The following is a 20866-nucleotide window of genomic DNA, read 5'->3' as shown; positions in this document are numbered from 1 at the left end:
CATTCTGCTGTACAATATGAACACTAATTGAATGAGACCCTATTCATTTCCTGTCTCTTCTCTACTATCCTACTGATTAAAGGCACAGAAACCCATTAAAATCGAATGTAGAAAACAAATCATTTAATTTCCAGGACAAACCCTTGTTAAGAATACCTTGTTGAACCATCAGGGGTGTGCGAATGATAGTCTTCCCCAGGGTGGTAGCCTGGTGCAAGGGAGAGCGTATAACAGTCATCCCTGGTCGTAGAGCGGTTCCAGTTGTAATGACCTGGGCATAAACGATTAAATAAAACATTATTGCAAGAACGCAAAATGTTCCGTTGACCAGAGCAGATAATTTTAGTGAGAGTTCATACCTGCTGTGTGGAGGTGGTTGTGTTGGGTCTGATGTTAATGGTGGCCGTACGGGGCTGGAATGGAGGGAAGGACTGTGCGGTGCCCGCTGTGCTTGATGGAATGATGCCCACCACCTTCTGCTGTACCTGTACCAAACCTGTCGAGACAATGAGTAGATTTAGTTTTCTTCAAGAGTACTGCATTACATAGATACACAACTGTTCAAAGGTTTGGGGTCGGTAAGATTTTTTAAAGTTTTTGAAAAAAATCTCTTATGCTCACCAAGGCTTCATTTATTTGATACTAAATACTAGACAGGGTAAACCCAGCCTGATCTGCCAGCGATTTGATTTCGCCTGGCAAACCCGTACATTCATTTCTACTGCTTCTGTTACACTTTTGTGGGAACCAATCACAGACTGGCTTATCCACCTTGCTCGCTATTGGCGGGTATAACACGATGACGATAGAGAAGCGACGGCAAGCACGACCGTCAATCCAATTCCTTTTAACCTCTAGATGACGCTGAATGACTTATTTAGTTTAGCAAACAAATCGCTCGATGCCATTGCTGCTTCTGCAAACTGCTGATCAATGCTACAAACCAATACAAACTAAACCTGTCTGGAGTTTTCGCGTGAATAATGCTCGTTGATCACGCCTCTTGTGCAGTAGAAAATACATAGCAGACTCCCCAGACCAATGTTCAATTTTAAATTGGGCTTGGTCTGGTGATAGCAAGACAAACTAAATACAGCAATATTGTGAAATATTGTGAATTGTTTTCTATTTAGATACATTTTAAAATGTAATTTATTCCTGTGATGATCCTTTTTATGATCCTTCAAAAATCATTCTAATATGATAATTTGCTGCTCAAGGAAAATTTCTGATTATCATCAATGTTGAAAACTGCAGCTTAATATTTTAGTGGAAACCATAATACATTTTTTTCATGATTCATTGATAAATAGAAAGTTCAAAAGATCATCAGTTATTTGAAATACATCTTTGGTGACATTAAAAAATGTTTTACTGTCACATTTGATTAATTTAATGCATCCTTGCTGAATAAAAGTATTAATTTCTTTCAAAAGAAAAAAAAAAAATCTTACTGACCACAAACTTTTGTACAGTTGTGTATTGATATCAGAATAGAAATATTTGACTTGGAATATTAAGTTTAAGTGTTAGCCAAACAGAACAAAAAAAAAAAATTGCAAAAAAGAAGAAGAAAGAAATCCTTTGTATTTAACAACGACAAACAACTGAATTGAAAGTGAAGCCGTAAAAAAGACACAGAGATTGTACCAAACTTTATGGGATGTTCACAATGACAGCAATTACACTGAATGTTTCCTTAGTCTCATTGAAACTGAATGACTTAACTGCTCTGCTGCAGCAAACTGCTGCCAGTCTGAACAACCTTTTAGATAACTAACAGGCTGCATTAAGTGACCCATGCACAAGGTATGCTATTCATCATTAGAAACCAAGTAAAAAAATGTGTCATTTAAGAATATGGTGCTAACATTACGCCTCTCTGCGTGCAGGCAGGCCTAACTTAAAACAAAAATCACATGCCAATGATGTTGGAGGCCTGCCGTACCTCCTTGCGTGGTTGGTACGTTCACTGTGACTATCTTGCTGTTGGCTGGAACAGGTAGTTTAGCGGTGATGACACTGCCGGCCATCGACCCTGCAGCAGCAGCGATGTGGAACGTTTGCCCAGATGTGGTGGCGCTACTCGCCGCCACAGTCACAACCGAACTGGTAGAGACTGCAAGACACAGGTCTGATCACCACCCTAACACATACATCTCAATCAGGAAATACAGCAGCGGTTGCATCCAAGTACGCCACGGACAACAAACGTCAATGTCAGGCACCAAATACACCACCACAAATAATCTTACCAAAAAATAAAATCCTGCTAATTTCCAATCAAATACAACGACGTGCAAAAACACACTACAACAACATCTAAAATAAAAAGTCATCAAGCACTGTAATTAACCATGCATCCTCATAACATTGTAAAGACTGACCTGTATTGCCTTGTTGGCCCTGCTTGACCCAAGAAGCAAAGGACTGCTGGAAGTTCTTGTTTTGCTGGAATGTGACCGGAGAGCCCAGCTTGGTGGTCATTACCACTTTTGGCGCTGAAGTTACCTGACCGCTAATAGAGCCCACCACCACCTTCTGAGTAGTGGTCCCAGGGGTCGTAGGGGTGCTAGTCAAGGTGGATGTGGTGCTGGTGGTGCTGCTAGGTTTCTGCTGTTCCAACCGTTTCTGCAATATAATCATTGAAAAATGCAACTTGACAATATAAACAAAGATACTAGGCTATAAGATAAATGAACAAGACCAAATCAGCCAAAACAAGATTATTAAAATTATGAGAACACCCCCAACCAAACTGAGAGTTAAATTATCATTAAAGGCAACAACCAATCAAAAGGCCCATTGGGAAGAAAACCAATTTCTTTCAGCATTGTGCCCCTGGTTATGAGGGGCGCCCCAGGTGGGCACATGTCTACATTCCCACCTGCTGGGCTGCCAATCTCTGCTGCTTTAGCTGAGCTTCCAATTGGGCCTTGACCTCCTCTGCTTTCTTCTGCACACTAACCTTAGTTGGGTCAGCCGCTTGTGCCTTTTCCCTCTCAACCCTGAGAAGTCAGAAGGTTCAAAACAAATGTTAAAAAGAGGTGTTCTACCAACAAAGGTGCAACCAAAAAAATTAAAAATGCATTTGAATTGGAAAAAGGTGCAACACTCAGAAGGTTTTAAAATTTTTAAAATATGAAAATGCATATATTCATGTCTTATCTACAACCATCCTTTGTCCAAAATCTTAAGTTTTGATGGAGTGTTTGACAGATGAGTAAGCAAGGAATCAGAATGTTGTGTTGACTTGTGAGGGCGTGCAAATTCACAAATACAACAGGAAAAAAGAGGGAATTCCCACCTTTCAGTAAAGGCTCGAATCTCCCAAAGTTCCAGGTCTTCCTCGGCCACCCAGGTTTCAATCACAACAGGCCCTGTCTGCTTAGCCGGTTCTGGCTTCTTTGGTCTCAGAGCACTTGAACGAAGGCCTTTCCTTTGAGGTGTAGGAGTCTCTGCTCAAAAGAATGATGGACAGACCAAATATCAACAGTGTTTCTGGTCAGTCAAGCCTTGCATTATAGAAGACATTCCATGTCTGAAAACAAAGGGTTGCCTGGCATAAGGACTCTTTGAGTCACCATTACCTTTGGGAGTCTCAGGCACCCCAAGGGGACAAATGATCTTCCTGATGCAATACTCTGAACGAATGCCATAAGGACCAACATCTCTCCGCTTGATGATCTCAGTGGTGGTGATATCAGTGTCAGATGTCTCTGTTTAGTTACACAAAAATGGTTGAGCATTGGCTTTTTAAAGTTCTTCATGAATGCCAAAGTGATATTAAGCGCCAACCTGTTCGCGTTGTCCCTCCTGTAGGTGAAGGTTTCACAGACATATCATCCCATCTGAGGCAGGCCCAAAGTAGCCGTAGCATTAGGCTCACTCCAGCCAAAGACCTCACCGTCTGGAGTCGGTATCTGAATTAAAGAACCTCCAGCTCATTAGCATCAAATAAATTGTTTTTAAAAATTAGGTATTCATGCAGATCTCATAGGCCTATTTGGTCTTTTGGTGACCAGTACTGTTCTTGAAAAAGCTCATAAATGGAAAGCTAGCATCAACATCTCGGTCTCTCCTCTAGACACCAAATTAACCTTAAGGAAAGATATGAACACTAATTGGGACCAAGGACATAGTAGTAAAGGAAAAGGCTGCAAAGAACCTTAAGGAAACTAGTAGATTAATTAGATAAACTAGATCACCACATTCTCTGAACAAAAGTGAGTGGTTCTTGAAACTAAACCTGCCACCAAAACTGCTAGGGGGTTGCCAGTGCGTTCCCGGGGAATTGCAATAAAGTTGTCAAGTTGTTCTAAGTGGTTGTAGGACATTGGTAGGTTATTACTGTCCCAAGTCAAAAGAGCCCAAAGATACAAACCTCCATGTGATCCCAAATGTTGGTCGAGGGGATGGGTAGGGCCAGATGTCCAGGGCCGGCTTGGCATTATAGTTAAAGATAGGAACTTCGCGGATACCACCGCGCCTTGCAAGTTTCTTCAGCTCGTCATTGGGAAGCACAAAGATACTCTTCTTGCTACTCTTGGTCACAAACTTGCGGTACGAGGGCAAGGCCGTTCCAGAGCGCGTTTTCTTGGTGCGAGAGAACTTTAACAGTCGTACCCTGTCCCTGGTGGAATATTCGTGACTCACTGTCATAGATTTTACAGTGGCACCACTAGGACTCAACTTGGTATCGGTCAGTGTTTTTGTGACAGTGGTCAAGCACTCCTTTGTTAGAGTGGCTTCCTGGGATGAGTCTGTAACCTTTGTAACAGTAGTGGTAGTAGTGGAGAGTGTTGAAACAGAGCTGGTAGACTCCACCTTAGAATCTGTCGGTACAGGGGTACTGATCCCGTTATTGGAAGCAAGACTGTCACGTGAGGTCAACACCATGCGGGACTCTGTGGATACTGTGGTTGTAGTTGTGGTGACTTGAGTAATGACAGTCGTAGTCTCGCCAAGGCTGCTGCTGTTTTCAGTGAGGTCACTACTTAAGCTGGACTCTTCCGCTGAAGGGACGGGAGAAGGAACAGGAGGTTTTGCCTCCTCAACTTGCATCGGCTCTACCTTAGAGCTATGACTAGGCACCTCGGATCTTGTGTTCGACTCGGAAGCTACAGAAGAAGGTTCAGGTACAGCAGAAGAAACCGTGGAGTCTTCAGATTCTTCAATGTTGTTTTCCAACTTGGCCATTTTCTGAGGGGGTGGATAATCGGGGTCAAGTTTGTTAACCCCTTTATCCTCATCCGAATTCACCTGAGGAATCGTGCTATTAGTCCATTCTTTAAGACACTCTTGAGTGGCGTCACCATTCATTAGCGACTTCACTGTTTCCTTTGGTGATATTGCTTTAATCTCCTCCACAACTGTATTGGTTAGCTCCTTTGTGTTAACACTATCAGTCAAATTCTTACATTCTGGGTCAACAGGACCATCCTTTCCATTTACTTGCAAAGGCAAAGTTCTCTTTACGTCTAGGTCATTCTCATTGTTTTCAATGATGTCCTTCCTCTCAGAGTCTTCAGGTGGACACGTAACTTCTGTAACGGTTTTATCGGGTTTAGTGTTCAAGCTGAGGCTTTGATCCAGACTTTGAGAGTTTCCATTAAGCTCAGACATTGCTACCCTACTGGCGGTCTTGGGTTCTGGTTCTGTCAATTTCTGCTGATGTTCTTTAGGGGCTAAGTCACCAGAGTCATTTAATCTAACATCCAGGATGTTCTTCTGTCCTGAAGTGTTTGTCTTCGCCTGTTCTTCCTCTTGATTAAAATCAAGCTTTTTGACCACATTGTCTTTTTCTTGGATCACTAGACAGGCTACCCCCTCAGTCTGTCTAGCCTTTGGAGTTTCAGAGATAGTTCCTTCAATCTTAACCTTTTGGTCTTGAGCAGCAATGGTTATCTCTTTGTCTTCCATTAGCTTTTCAGTTGAGGTTTTAGAAATTGTTCCCTGCTTGAGTTTCTCAAGCCTCTGCTTCTCTTCTATGGTGAACTGTTTGACTCGCCTCTCTAAAAGGCCATCAAGTTTTGATGCCTTGATTTTCTTGTATGCCGTACGTAGCAAGAAGCCTTCACTGACATTCACAACATCATGCCAGAAGGATTGCTGGGGTTGATTAGGAGCACTATCCTTTACCACCTCACTATCCGAAGGCTCTCCTTTCAAAGGAGAGTCATCGGATTGGGCATTTGTGATGTTAGCTACAAACATGAAAAACAGAGACACATTAGCAACTTTGTTCCACTTTACAAAGCAACTATTTTTATGCATTCAAATACTAGTCAATACATGCTATATCATTTCTGATGTACTGTCCTGGGTACATAAAAAAGGGCTGTGAAAATGGTTAAACTTTGCAAATACCTTTTTCATCATTTACAGAGTTGGGAGTGCTGGTGTCCATTTGTTCTACCGATCCATTTTTTTCATCACACTTCTCTGTAACTGTTTCATTCTCTTTTTCTTCATTTTGTTCTTCATCTTTTAACACATGATCTTTCTCCACTTTCTCCTTTTCTTCAGAAGAATCCAGTGACGTGTCCTGGAAGTTATCCTTTTCAGGCACATTTTCAGATGAAATTTCATCTGTTTTAACCAAAGTTTTTGGTGTTTCTGAAAGAGATGCCTGATTGTCCATTCCAGTTTTAGCTGCTGAAAAAAAATGTTTTATCAAATGAATTCTGACAAAAAATAATACTTTTTTATTTCCCAGAATTTTCAATTACATTTTGTAGTATTCTGTACTAGCAAACAACATACCCTCAAGTGCTTTCCGGTAATTGACGTTGGTGTTTCCAGGTAGTTTTGGGAAAAAGCGATGGACATGCGTCTTACTCACCCAGCTCCAGCCTCCATACCCAGTTACTCTGTACTCCTCACCTTTCTGCTTCCACACCTACAGAATATGTTTGAACAGTTACTGAATGCCTTTAGCTCAAATGGAGAAGCCGTTATTTCCTAAAATGTTCAAATAAAATGCTCAGCTGGCAAGTGTTCAGATGTACCTGGTGTTTGATGGGGAAAGTGTACTTCACCCATGTGGCCTGCTGCATAGTCTCTTCATCTTCTAGTTTTTTCTCTCTCTTTTTCACCTTCTCCTTCTCTTCCCGCTCAACAGAGGTCATGCGATGAAGCCTGCGGAAAGATGAAGCACAAAAAAATAAAGAGAAAGTTCACCAAAACTGGGACATAAAGGTGACTTATTGTACATTTTTGGAAAGCCTCCAGCATTTGAGGCATTCCACCATTTCTGGATGCTTTTGTGTTTAGAAGCAACAATGTGCAAAAATATATTACTGGATTAAGGTATTCTTATCCACACATGCAAAAAAGCATTTAATTCCCCATAAACCGCACATGACAATTATGCTGGCTTAACGAAGCCAACATACTGCTATTGTTTTGGTTTTTTTACAAAATCCCTAAGTCCTTTCTGACTGCAAATCCTTCTAAAGCTTTCAAGCTACATCCACCATCACAGACCAGACATGACTTGGGTTATTATGACTTTCCTTACTGATCTGACATTTTTTCCTTTGCAGAATATCAAACAAGCCCAAAATCCCATAGATTTCCTCATCCACCAAACTCGGCACAATCCTTTAGTCAATTCTGATAGCTTTTTTTTTTTTTTTTAATCTATATCTGCATATCTCTAAAAATCCCACAGATGAAAATTGACAATGTATTCAACCTCCCTCCTCAATTTCAAACACAAATTTAATTCACAAACACTTTAAACAGCTCATCTATGCATTTATCTGTCTGGCCTGTATGACCTTCAAACTACAACTTTTATGCTTTTTGATGTTTGTATAATACTTTTACATGTGCACTTTAACTATTTTATACTTTTAAAAGCTTTGTAATGACTGCTACTATAGGAAGACTTTCAAAACAGCTATAGCATCAGATGCCATAAATAAAGCAGCATTCAAATCTCAAGGCAATAAAATTGAAGGAGGTCGCCAAGTTTCTAAACTGTTGGTTATTATCTATATTTTTTTATATTTTCCATCCTATCCAGCTCTAACAGGCAACGGATCATGTGAGATTCACTGTCTGCACTCGCATTGGGAGTCACCATATTGCATTCGTAGTATAAATTCAGTATAAATTCAAACTCAAAGCATCAAAAGTATGTTTTAATATTTGTATTAATAAACTGACCTTGTGTGACCGAGAGAATCCTTCCACATAGGGAGCATGACCACTGGCTTGATTGCACACTCTAGAATGGCCAAAGCTAACGCAAACTCTCTCGCCTTGCTGCACATTTGGACAGCTTTTATCCAGTTTGACCTACAGCAATGGAAAAGGTCACAGGATGACATGGTTAAACGCTTCTTCTAGGAAACGTTAGCACATTTAAAATAAAAACAAGTCCTTCTGGTACTTGTGAGACTTTCACCTGTGTGATGCCCAGTTGGGATGCAAGAACGGAGCAGGGACATTGTTCTCCAGCTGAATGATGGTTAATCTCAAAGTGGACACAGTCAGGGCTTTCGAGCCATACAGCGATCCGTTCCACTTGAACTCACCAGCAGGAGTCATGCAGAACTTGTGGGAAAGATGTCTGCGTTTGTCATGGTCCTCACGGTGTTGGTGCTTGTTCAGGGCAAGTGTGTTAGTGCTGTACTGGTTGTGGTAGACGCGAAATTTACCCTCCTGGCCCAGTTTGAAAAAGCCACTGCTCTTGTTTGAATCTCTCTTAAAGGAGCCAAATGACGACAATGGGGGAGTCTGAAATATCATTAACATGATTAACAGATTTGATTTATAATTTTACAGTGTAAGGGGCCGTTCACAAAGAACGCGTTTTTCTATTCCAATGCGCTACTTTCCCATTGTTTTTCTATGTAAACACGCGCTTGACGGACATTTCTATTATTTCCGTTATTGTCTTTGAGACGTGATTATTGCATCACGTCTCAAAGGCGCATCTCGAGACGCTCGCGTTCTACGCTGCGCTTTTTTTAAAACCATTCCTGAGCGCTGCGTCTCACATTTTTAGACGCAAAGACGCGTTCTGTGTGAATGGCCCCTAATATGTGCATTTCAAAGCAACTATGTCATTTTTTTGTTGAAGACCTATGGTACAATTTGCTTAATATGACGATACAGTAATATTGATTCATGCCTTAGCAAATCTCTTTCGTCATCAAAGCATCAACATCCTCTATACAAGATGTCATCTGTCACCATTAATAAAGTCAACAGTCTCACCTCTTTAAGTGCTCTGCTACCATCCTGAGAGCTGCCATCTTTGTCCTGCATGACCTTGCGTTGACTTAGCTTGCTATCAGGGTTCCGGAGTCGTGTAATCATGCGTGAAGATCCTGTCTTTGCACTATCTCCGTTAGCTTTACCCTCACCTAAAAATAAAAAATTATATAAATAACCCCAAACTTTGGAACAGTTGTGTGTGTGTTTATAATAAATAAAACGCATAACAAATTAAAAATATATTCTGTGTGTGTTTATGTAGGTGCATAGAAACCTGTTTCATCCTGGCTATTGAGAGAAGACTGTGAGGATCGGTCCACCAGGTCAGGCTCTTCTGGACCTCGCAGGCATTCAGAAATGGAGAAATGACTGCTACAGCTGTTCTCATCCACTGTTTGTGCAGGTTCAGTCTCTAGTACAGAATCACCGTCACCGTGAGCTGCAGACTCCGAGCTCTTATCTGAAGGAGAAACAGTGACAGAAGATACATGAGATACATCAGTAATGGCCATGTTGAGCGAAGAAAAAAAAAGTAGTCATTATCAAGTATACAGAACAGTATGTAGTACACTAGCATTTCACTCTAACCACAACCAAAATAATATTGTAGTAAAGCATTAACACTGCAGTACATATCAGCATAGCATTATAAATTTTGTTAAATCTAATTCACAGGCTCTATACTCTCAGTAAACAATGTACCACAGATGATGGCAAAGATCCAGTGCTGCTCTATAGATGGCACTGTTGAGCAAAGGTTGCTGGGCAAAGTAGGTGGTCTCTTGTGCCAGGAGGGTCTTTGTTTCAGAACAAGAAAATGGAAGATCTGTTCCTAGCTTGGAAATTAACAGCAACTAACTAGCTAGGACAGTCTTTGCATAAAAGAAGCATGTGACTTGAACATTGTGAAAAGAACTCGCTGTACCTGCCAACTCTTTCACCCCATCAGTCCCTTCCCCTGCCTCCTCACCACTGGAAGATGATGTCACAGCATTCCCTGTGGGATTCTGGGAGTCAGTTTTAGTCGGAATGGCTGAGCTGGATACCGCGAGCTCAGGAACATTGGTGCTGCCCACCTCACCAACTGGGACAGCTGAGGCTGAAGCTGAAATTTGACAAAAGAGACCGGGTTTAGTGTTTAAACGATAACAGATGAGAGATGCAAAAATCTCTGTTTCAAATGCAAATTAGGAGGATTAGAGCCTTGTTTTTTTGTTTTTTTGAGAAGAGCCAAGATTACCACATACTACAAGTCCTGCATTGAATTCTGTGCATCACATTTGCATACAAAGAGCCGAAAAGCTTTTAAAAAGAGTGGATTGATTCACAAACATTTTAAATCCAGGATTTCCAAATATTTTGACTAATGAATTGCAAAAAATTGTACATGGCCTGTCTAGTCAATTTTGATTAGTAGAGAGTAGAAACAAAGTTTTCAATGTTTCTGATTATTATCAATGTTTTGATTAAATTAATACATCCTTGCTTGATAAAACCCAAACTTTTGGACAGTAGTGTATTTGCTCAAATTGCTTTGATTCAGATCGATTCGCGAATGAATCACTCACGACCAGTTCATCAAAGAACAGACTCAAAACAACAATTCAATCACAAATATCACTATGGCTTGCAATCAAGTATAAAATATCTCTACACAAGAGTAATATCATAATAAATAATAATAATAATAATAATAATAATAATAATATAGGAGTAGAGTAAAACTTAGAGGAAAAAAAAGGAAACTCATTATAGAATTTTTTTTTTTTTTTTTTTAAATTTCCTGATATTTCCAGGTTTGTAATGACAGTTGGACTCTTGTAAATTATAAACATAATTTTAACATTTTGGGAATATATTGAAGATGATGAATGTAAATGTAAAAAGATAAAATAAAAAAAAAAAGTACAAAATGCAATTGTTACTAAACAGACCCCAAATCACAAGTGTGCCTGAATGACTTCAATTAGAAATATGCACTTGCAATTAAAACTGACATCAAAAACTCACAAAATCATGTAAACACAACTAAGAGAGGCATAAAAAGATATCTAACCATCTGCCGAAGTTTGCTCATTCATCGCATTCCCATTACTGGAGTCTTGTTGCGGACACGATCCGTTCGAGTTCATTTGATCGTTCACAGCTGGTTCACCAGATCCCGATTTCAACTCCTGTCTGGCCCTCTCAGCCTCCTCCGCTGCCCGTCGCTTCACCTCCTCGAGCTCTGCTTCCTGCTTGGTCTTCAGGCGGTCCAGGATCACATCTGTAGAAAATGCATAAAAGAATTTTCTCAAGATCTCAGCCACTTACAATACAGAAACACCTCAACAGCTGTCCAATGTGTTTCTCTAAACAAATCCATTCCTAATTCCTATTAACATCAAATGAGATCAACATTTCATAAGCCTAAAGATATGTCAACGTGATAAGCTGGTTAATCACTGACATACAATGGCCTACAAGTTATTTGTACGTTTTGAAAAATAACTACTTGAAACTTATCTGTCCCGACTATGCATTCAAAGTACCACATGAAATAGTTTGCATGCAGGAGCCAAAGCTATGTATGAAACATCTGCAGCTTGTGAAATTCTTGCCCACAAAACCTTTACGAGATTAATCTCACTCTAGTGCAGGTGGAGCAATTTTGCACTGCTAAAAATAGCTGAGCAGAAATACACCTTAGAGTCATTTGAATTACATCCAAATTTATTATTTTGTATTCCTTCAAATTAACTATTATTGATTCAGACAGTCATTGTATGCTCTGGAAGGATGTTTGCAACCCAATGTAGTTAATTAAAATATATAATAATATATATATTTATTTATTTTAATTTACTACATTGGGTTGCAAATATCCTTCCAGAGCATACAGTGACATATATATATATATATATATATTATTTTTATTTTTTATTTTTTTCTCCCTCTCCCCCATCCATTCATGTTATTTCATTTCGTACTTTAAATATGGCTACTTCTTGTTTTATGCCTGGAAAAAATTATAATGATACAGAATACAAATAATAATAATAATAATAATAATAATGCAAAAATGCTAATATTTACAAAGAAATGTGTAATGGTATTATCCAATAATGCAATGCAGTAACATTTTTAAAAATAAAATAAATATTGAAAGTAATTAAAAAAAAACAAGTAATAAAATAAAAATAAAAAATAAAAAACTATAAAAGTGCATATATTCTGATAAATATATGGTAAGCTTTACTAAATGGATTTAACTAAAACAAGACAATTGAAATAAATTATATTTGTTGAAAAGGCTTAATGTAATTATGTGTAAAAGTCATGCACAATTTAATTAAATTCACTGAGCATTTTTTTTTAGCAAATTTATTAAAGTTGGGTCTTAGTATTGCAATCGTAATCTGTCATTATATATAATACTTCAAAAAATGCCCACATACTTAAGGAAAACAACTTCTGTCATTTCCATACAAGAAAGCCGAAGGCTTAACTTAAAGAAATGAAATAAGTACTTCCACAGAGCAAACAAGAGACCAGCAGACTCATGTCCTATTTAGAAAAGGGGAAAAATGAGTGTGGGTTGCTAAAATTACCAGTTTCCAAAAAAAAAAATCATGTTGATTCAGACAACGTGTGTCCATAAATAAGTCAATCAGTTAGTCAGACATCAGGAATGATCAGGCATCTGCTTAAAAACTTAACTAAGAAATCAGACAATGAGGAACATAATGTTAAGTGGTTGTGTATGCTGTATTAAAACGACAACTAATATTCATGATTCCCAAAAGAAATACGCATTTAATAAACATGAACAGGATATCAGCATTTTTTTACATTAAAAAAAATTGGAAGAAACAAACTTTATTTCATCCTTGCACATAATATAAGAAAAAAATTAGTATTTTAATCTCTGTGACAATTATAAAAAAAAAAACTTTAATGTATTTTATTGTGAGTAAATCCTACAAGATTAATTAAGAAAAAATTCAATGTCTGTCCCAAAAAAAAAACAAAAAAAAAACCACACACACAGTCAAGTAAACAAACTTATCAAGTTGTTTACTTGGTTGTCTCACTTTGCACATCCAAAGGAATGTGTATTGTCAATGATGGTAATAAAAATGATATATATGAGCTTTGATTTATATATTTTCTTACCATTGGCAACGGTGAGGTATGCCTTGTTATTCCCACGGGCCTTGTTAGTGAGCTCCTCAGTAATGTCCATGTGAGTGTGGATCTCCTCTCTCATCTCCTCCAGCACAGAGCAGAGATCATTCTCCCAGAACCCTTTATCCAGAACCTCCAACAACTCCCCGAGCTGGACTTTAGTGCTGTAGTACCAGGTCTGCTTATTTTCATCCTCGCCATCTTCCTCTCTGAAACGGTTCAGGTTACATACATTAAACACAGGCACTTTATGAACTTTTAACCATATTTGGTTACACTTTATGTTAAGGTGTCCTTGTAACCGTGTAATTGTACATTGAAGTACTGAGTAATATCAATGAACAGCATGTACTTACTATAGGGTTAGGAGGATTAGGGTTTGGTTTTTGGTGTTGGAAGTAATTATTCATAATTTACTGTTATTACTACATTAATTACATATGAAACAAGGACACTGTAAAATAAAGTGTTATCCTATATTTTTTCACTTTTTCAGAAAAGCTAGGCTGAAATGTTACATTGTGGCAACTGAAAATATTCAGCCGAAACAGCAAAAAATTGGAAGTTTTGTCTGAAATAGTTTTGGAGGGTGAAATCAAAACAATTGAACAATTGAAACAATTGACTGAAACAGTTAAGCATGTTTTGAACACATTCTGTGCCTATTTTGTGCACACATCTTTGCTTGCTGCTGAAGAAATTTACTTTATCGCCTGTAAACATTACACCCTGAAGAGTATTGCGAGTTCAAATACCCAATTACCCAAATTTCATTACTGAAACCTTTGGTCACAAACAATAGCTCAGGTAGGTCAAAAAACGTGTTAGGATAATACATAACATAAGCAATCACAGACATTCGCATTAAGACTGGATTAGATTTCTCAGAGTACTCAGAGTGAATTTGCGCAAATAAAAGTATGTAATTTACTCTTGAATTTTTATAGAGGTTGTCTGAGAAAAACACAGACATGGCAGATTAGGACAGTATTCTGCACTCATTTGAAATTGACCTATGATGTTCTATGACATGAAATTCATCTAAATTTAAACAATCTCATGGATGTGGCTGTTGTGGTTTGTGATCATATGGGCACCAACTGCTGAAGTATATATATGGTTTATTCAAATGACTGTGACATAGTCCCTTTATCTTTATATCCTTTTATGTTTAAATGCCTATAGCCCGCTGTGCACGGTTGCCCTGAAGCCACAGGGTTGGCAATGCCACCAGGCTTGGGCCCGTCATCGCTGCCTGCAGCTATATTTAAATGTTGTCTTTTGTTGGACAAGATGTTAATAAATGCTTCTCATGTCTGGAAAGATGTTTGTACTGAGTAAAGCATGTTGCTTTTTCAAATGTACATTACAAGTGACTCAAACTCACAGTGCTTTCAGATGGATTAGTATTTGGAGCCATACTTCATTGACAAGCTGCACATAAATAAAATAATCGCAGCCTTTGCGATTTCATAATCGCACTAAGAATCCCATGTCCGCGGTAATCACATTTAAGTTCAAAGTTATTTTCCGTATCGTGTGATATATCTTGCAGCCCTAACCAAGTCATTAGAAAATATCATGTTACGTGATCATTTTATGGTAACACTTTACAATCAGATTTCATTTGTTAACATTAGTTACACTAACAATAAACAATACTTCCACAGCATTTATTAATCTTAATGATAATTGTAACATTTACCAATACATTAAGATCAAATGTTTTATCTGTTACCACTAGTTAATGCACTTTGAATTAACATGAACATGTTTATTAACTAACATTAACAAATGCTGTAAAAAATATATTGCCTATTGTTAGTTTATGATAGTTAATGGATTAACTTGGGTTAATAAATGAGACCTTATTGGGTAACACTTTATTTTACAGTGACCTTGTTACACATATTACATGTAGTTACTATAGTAATTATGGTTATAACACTAAACCATGCCCTAACGCTATATTAAATGTATAATTACACCGTAACACAGACACCTTAAAATAAAGGATTACACTTTATGTTAAGGTGTCTTTGTTACACTGTAATTATACATTCAAGTACTGAGTAATATTAAATAACTACATTTACTTACTAGAGGGTTGGAGTTAGTGCATGGTTTAGGGTTAGTTGCATGTAATTATGCATAACTTATAGTTATTACTATCGTAACTACATGTAACATATGTAACAATGACACTGAAAAACTAAAGTGTAACCAAATAAAGTGTAACCCCGGGTCAATAATGAAACTCCTTGAAAGTGAGCATTTAAAAAAATCAATTTTTTTTTTTTTTTTTAATTTGCACCAAATCCTCGGCAGTTTGTATTATATACTGCAAATACTCACACAACGATCCTCCTGTTGAGAAACCAGTATTTTCTTTGATGTCGGTCGTAACCAATGGGCTCTTGCCGGATGTACGGCCGGCTCTTCTGGAACTCTGTCAGACAGTCTGTTACGCCGGGCACTTTGTGTGCCACACAAATCTCACACTGCCATTCGTCCTCGGGCACCTCCTCCAGGGGAGGCTTGACGCACTCCAGGTGATACACGGCCGAGCAGGTCTCGCAGCACAGGAGGTCGCCGAGCCTGTGGCAAACCCGGCAATGGTCGTCGTACTGAACGACCCCCTCGGACATGAGCTCCTCACGGGCGAGGTTAGTGGTGAGGAATTGGTCCACCAGGAACTGCAAGACCTTGACTTTGCTCTCCAAAGGGCTGAATGGATAGTCTTCGCCCTCCAGGTCAGGGAGCACGTGGTGATACTCGGGGTCGCTTTCGCAGTATGAACGCACCACTTCCGGCCAAGTCATACCGTCAATGAAGTAGAGCGTGGAGTTGATGCTGTCCTTGAGGTCCGCGGGTCCGAAAGTGGTGTTGGAGGTGTCCTCCTCCCGTAAAATGGCCTTCAGCAGACAGATGTGCGTCTCCGCCATCAGCGTGCACTGCTCCTGTCCGACCAGAGCGGCGCAGAAGTCCTCGAAACGGAACGGAGAGAGACGCAAGACGGTGCAGAAACTGCGAAGGACCTCATAAATAGCTGACGCGTTGAGTAGCTGCTCGTTGGGAATGAGAAGGTCCTCGGAGGAACTGGGCAGCTCCAGAAGAGGAATCTCCTTCTGCTCCAGAATAGGAGAAGGTGGTCGCCTTGGTCTTGGCCTTTTACGACCTACTAAAACAGAGAGAATCAGAATTAGTTTTGATTGCTGGATGTGACTGCTCTAATGACCAACAAATTGAAGACAACATGAATTTTTTCAAGGAGGAAAACAATAATAAAATTGCATTGGGACTTTATGTAATATTATGTAAACACTTTTTGTTTGTGTAAAAATGATAGAGAATGTCATGTTAGAGTGCATTTGGAATAACGTGCATTAAAAACTATCAGTAAAAATATCACAATAAAAATTCATGTTGATTCAGACAACAATGAATATGTCAATCAGTTAGTCAGACATCAGGAATGATCTGCTTAAAAACTTAGAAACGAGACAATAAGGAACATAACATTCAGTGGTTGTGTATGCTGTATTAAAAGATTAGTCCACTTTCAAATAAAATTTTCCTGATAATTTACTCACCCCCATATCATCCAAGATGTCCATGTCCTTCTTTCTTCATTCAAAAAGAAATGAAGGTTTTTGATGAAAACATTCCAGTATTTTTCTCCTTATAGTGGACTTTAATGGACCCCAAATGGTTGAAGGTCAAAATTAGTTTCAGTGCAGCTTCAAAGGGCTTTAAACGATACCAGACGAGGAATAAGGGTCTTATCTAGCGAAACGATCGGTTATTTTGGGGGGAAAAAAAATACAACTGTATATGCTTTATAAACACAAATGATCACCTTGCACGTGCTTTCGCTTTCCGTATTCTTCAAAACGCTTACGGCGTATATCCTACGCCTTCCCTATTCAACTTACGGAACGAACGCGGCGCCAGTTTCGTTTTTTCCGTAAGTTGAATAGAAAAGGCATAGGAAATACAGCATACGCTTTTAGAAGAATACGGAACGCGGAAGGCGATCATTTGTGTTTATAAAGCATATACAGTTGTATTTTTTTTCAAACATGACCGATCGTTTCGCTAGATAACACCCTTATTCCTCGTCTGGTATCGTTTAAAGCCCTTTGAAGCTGCACTGAAACTGTAATTTTGACCTTCAATCATTTGGAGGCCATTGAAGTCCACTATAAGGAGAATAATCCTGGAATGTTTTCATCAAAAACCTTCATTTATTTTCGACTGACGAAAGAAAGACATGAACATCTTGGATGACATGGGGGAGAGTAAATTATCAGGAAAAGTTTATTTGAAAGTGGACTAATCCTTTAAACCAACAGTTAATATTTATGTTTCCCAAAGGAAAATATTACATTTGCAGCAGCTGAATGTACAGGATTTCAGCATCTAAATGTTTTAACAAAAAATAAATAAATAAATAATAAAAAATGGAGGCAACAAAACAGAAATCTGCATACGGTATACTTAATTTACATAAAAATACATTTTAATCTCTGCAAAAAACGTTTATATATTTAATATTCACAGCACTGCTCAAGTTTGGGGTCAGGTTTATTAGGAAAGAAATTGATGCTTTTATTCAGCAAAGTCGCATTAAATTGATCAAAAGTGACAGTAAAGATATTTATAATAGATTTGTAACATCATAAATGTCTTTCTTTTAAACGTTTTTATTCATTAAAGAATCCTGAAAATTGGTTTCCACAAAAATATTAACCAGCACGACTATTTTCAACACCGATTACAATAAGAAATGTTTCTTTAGCATCAAATCAGCCTTTTAGAAGGATCATGTGACACTGAAGACTGGAGTAATGATGCTGAAAATCCAGCTTTGATCACAGGAGTAAATTGAATTTTCGAAATAGAAAGCAAATTCATATTTAACACATCATCCATCACTCGAGAAATATTTTAAGCCTAATTGCCTCTCATAAGGCGGGTAAATCATTACAGCAGCACCAAAACCTTCACACGCTACATCATAAATGGCATTATGACGTCATGTGTGAGCATGACACAGTAGCGGGTCGAAATTAAACTTCCTCCCCGCGTCAGGTGCATCGGGACTGGCGCTGGATTTCAAAACAATCGGCCGCATGCTGCCCTGTCATTAGCTGCACTTCAGCTTTGGCTACGTGCTCCAAAAACACCAGTCAGACAACCACAGCCTCATGCACATGAGGGTGGATAGTAAGTAAAACACCTAAATATAACCGTACTTTAATCAAGTTTATGGAATATGCAGATCATTTTATTAATAAATTATCTTATCAGCGCGTAATCAATTAACTTAGCAAGATGATGGGCTAACTAACTTTTGCTGCGCTTGTGTATGAGACTAAACACTGATCCCGTTACAGTCTAAACCCTTTAAAATATAATCAAACAACAAGAAAGAGTGATTTAATAGTATTTAAAACATGCAGTGTGTCTGGATTTAATACGCTAACAGGCTAACGTTAGCAAATACATAATTGACGAGTGAAGCTAACTTTTTGTTTATATTAAAACATTTCTTTATTGCTATATACGAATATTTAAGTTTAATATTTCATTCTAAAGCTTTTTATATCTTAATAACATCCCGCAATCGCAATTTCCTCACAATAAGTGACTATCGCGCTAAAGCTAAATGCTAAACCCGCGGCCTTTGCCAGCATAGAAAAGCACCAGGATCCATTTTGAGTGTTTTGGTCCACAAAAGAGCGATGGTTTGAGTTTCCTCCGCGCTCGTTACAGCACACGGATCAGACGCTCGTGAGATCGACCGTACCTGCATTGCTGCCGTGGCTGCTCTCCGTGCAGTAACTCGCATCGTCTTCCTCCAATTCGTCCAGTTCCTCCAGGTAGTCGGACTCGTCGTTGATGGCCTCCTCCTCATCTTCTTCCTCCTCCTCTTCATCCGTCAGAGGCTCCTCGATGAATTCTTCCTCCTCTGATCTCAAACTAACAGCATCTTCATCATCTTCATCGCTCTCGTGGTCGTCGTAAACCACCCCGCTCGCGGTGCTCCGCCGCCCCCTACCTCTGGCCGTTCCCCTGCCTCTTCCTCTGCCCCTCGATGCCGCGGATCGCGCTTTTCTTCGGCCTCGTGTTGAATGATGATGGGTCCCTCGTTTAGGGGTGACATAATCATCATCGCAGGTAACTTTCACCTTTGCTCGCAAGCCCCGGCGGGGTCTGAGCCCGCGCACCGGCCCCGTTGAGGGCTCCTGCACCAGCTGCGCTTTGGGCGGCCTGCCTCGTCTCCCCCTCATTATGGATAAAAATCTATTCTCTTCAGTTTCGCGTTTTGCCTGCACTTTACACGCACCAAACCCGGAATTTCGGGCACCACCGCAAAGTTGATCCCGTGCAGGTGAGGATGCACTAGTCCCGCGGAGCCCCGGTCTCGGTTAACGCGAGAAAGCTTAAAACGAACGCCCGGCGCCCCGCTTCAGGTCGCTCGCAGCCGCCATGTTCTTTCCTCCCTCTCCGTCCGCTGACAACAGACAAGCAGGCCTGTGCTGGAGTCACGTGACCGGCGCTCCGACTCAACGCTGGCCGCTTTCAGCACGATGTTTGTTGTATTTCGCGATTGTCAACACGCTTCCAGAGCTCGTTTTACTATCATTAGGCCCTTAAGCACGTGGAAATGTGCCTCTTCGTGGAGATTTGGTGGTTTTGGTGGTGTTCTGAGGCAGTGGCGCTTGTCATCTGCTCTCCATTTTCTTCTACGTGTGAACTTCTGTCGGTTCATGGAGATGGAGGGATGACAGAAGAAGACTGATCTGAGAGAAGAGGACTGAATCAAATAAGCTGGTCTTGATATTGCAGAACATCATTAAAATTAAAACAATTATCATGTTTCCTGTCCCCCCCCCCCCCCCATGTGCACATTAGGAAAGTAGCCTTTCTTTCTTTCTTTCTTTCTTTCTTTCTTTCTTTCTTTCTTTCTTTCTTTCTTTCTTTCTTTCTTTCTTTCTTTCTTTCTTTCTCATCCCAGGTGGGAAAAGTACAGTTCTTTCTTTCTTTCTTTCTTTCTTTCTTTCTTTCTTTCTTTCTTTCTTTCTTTCTTTCTTTCTTTCTTTCTTTCTTTCTTTCTTTCTTTCTTTCTCATCCCAGGTGGGAAAAGTACATTTCTTTCTTTCTTTCTTTCTTTCTTTCTTTCTTTCTTTCTTTCTTTCTTTCTTTCTTTCTTTCTTTCTTTCTTTCTTTCTTTCTTTCTTTCTTTCTTTCTTTCTTTCTTTCTTTCTCAACCCAGGTGGAAAAAGTACATTTCTTTCTTTCTTTCTTTCTTTCTTTCTTTCTTTCTTTCTTTCTTTCTTTCTTTCTTTCTTTCTTTCTTTCTTTCTTTCTTTCTTTCTTTCTTTCTTTCTTTCTTTCTTTCTTTCTTTCTTTCTTTCTTTCTCATCCCAGGTAGAAAAAGTGCATTCTTTCTTTCTTTCTT

General features: G+C 39.1%; 1 protein-coding gene across 9 annotated transcripts in view; it reads right to left on the bottom strand.

Annotated features, from left to right (window-relative positions):
- bptf (bromodomain PHD finger transcription factor) overlaps positions 1-20089 on the bottom strand; it is a 38516-nt gene extending 18427 nt beyond the window's left edge. Inside the window, exons 1-21 of one of the 9 annotated variants that reach the window (XM_048162875.1) lie at positions 19211-20089; positions 15754-16579; positions 13387-13607; positions 11288-11497; positions 10157-10336; positions 9506-9691; positions 9232-9380; positions 8417-8748; positions 8176-8307; positions 7011-7140; positions 6766-6901; positions 6370-6654; positions 4385-6206; positions 3799-3923; positions 3591-3719; positions 3308-3458; positions 2888-3008; positions 2388-2631; positions 1949-2119; positions 360-496; positions 157-271 (exon numbers count right to left, since the gene is read on the bottom strand). In XM_048162875.1, coding sequence (XP_048018832.1) covers positions 157-271; positions 360-496; positions 1949-2119; positions 2388-2631; positions 2888-3008; positions 3308-3458; positions 3591-3719; positions 3799-3923; positions 4385-6206; positions 6370-6654; positions 6766-6901; positions 7011-7140; positions 8176-8307; positions 8417-8748; positions 9232-9380; positions 9506-9691; positions 10157-10336; positions 11288-11497; positions 13387-13607; positions 15754-16579; positions 19211-19694 — 6286 coding nt within the window. In that variant the 5' untranslated portion in view covers positions 19695-20089. Of the gene's footprint in view, positions 1-156; positions 272-359; positions 497-1948; positions 2120-2387; positions 2632-2887; positions 3009-3307; positions 3459-3590; positions 3720-3798; positions 3924-4384; positions 6207-6369; positions 6658-6765; positions 6902-7010; positions 7141-8175; positions 8308-8416; positions 8749-9231; positions 9381-9505; positions 9692-10156; positions 10337-11287; positions 11498-13386; positions 13608-15753; positions 16580-19210 lie in introns of all 9 variants that reach the window. The other 8 variants (XM_048163017.1, XM_048162746.1, XM_048163097.1 and 5 more) reach the window with 8 other exon arrangements.
- Between the last annotated feature and the right edge of the window lie 777 nt (positions 20090-20866).

This window comes from Megalobrama amblycephala, linkage group LG1 (assembly GCF_018812025.1).
Source record: "Megalobrama amblycephala isolate DHTTF-2021 linkage group LG1, ASM1881202v1, whole genome shotgun sequence".
Taxonomy (NCBI): domain Eukaryota; kingdom Metazoa; phylum Chordata; class Actinopteri; order Cypriniformes; family Xenocyprididae; genus Megalobrama; species Megalobrama amblycephala.
Note: the sequence above shows the minus strand (reverse complement) of the source record. Positions and strands in the feature narration are given on the sequence as shown.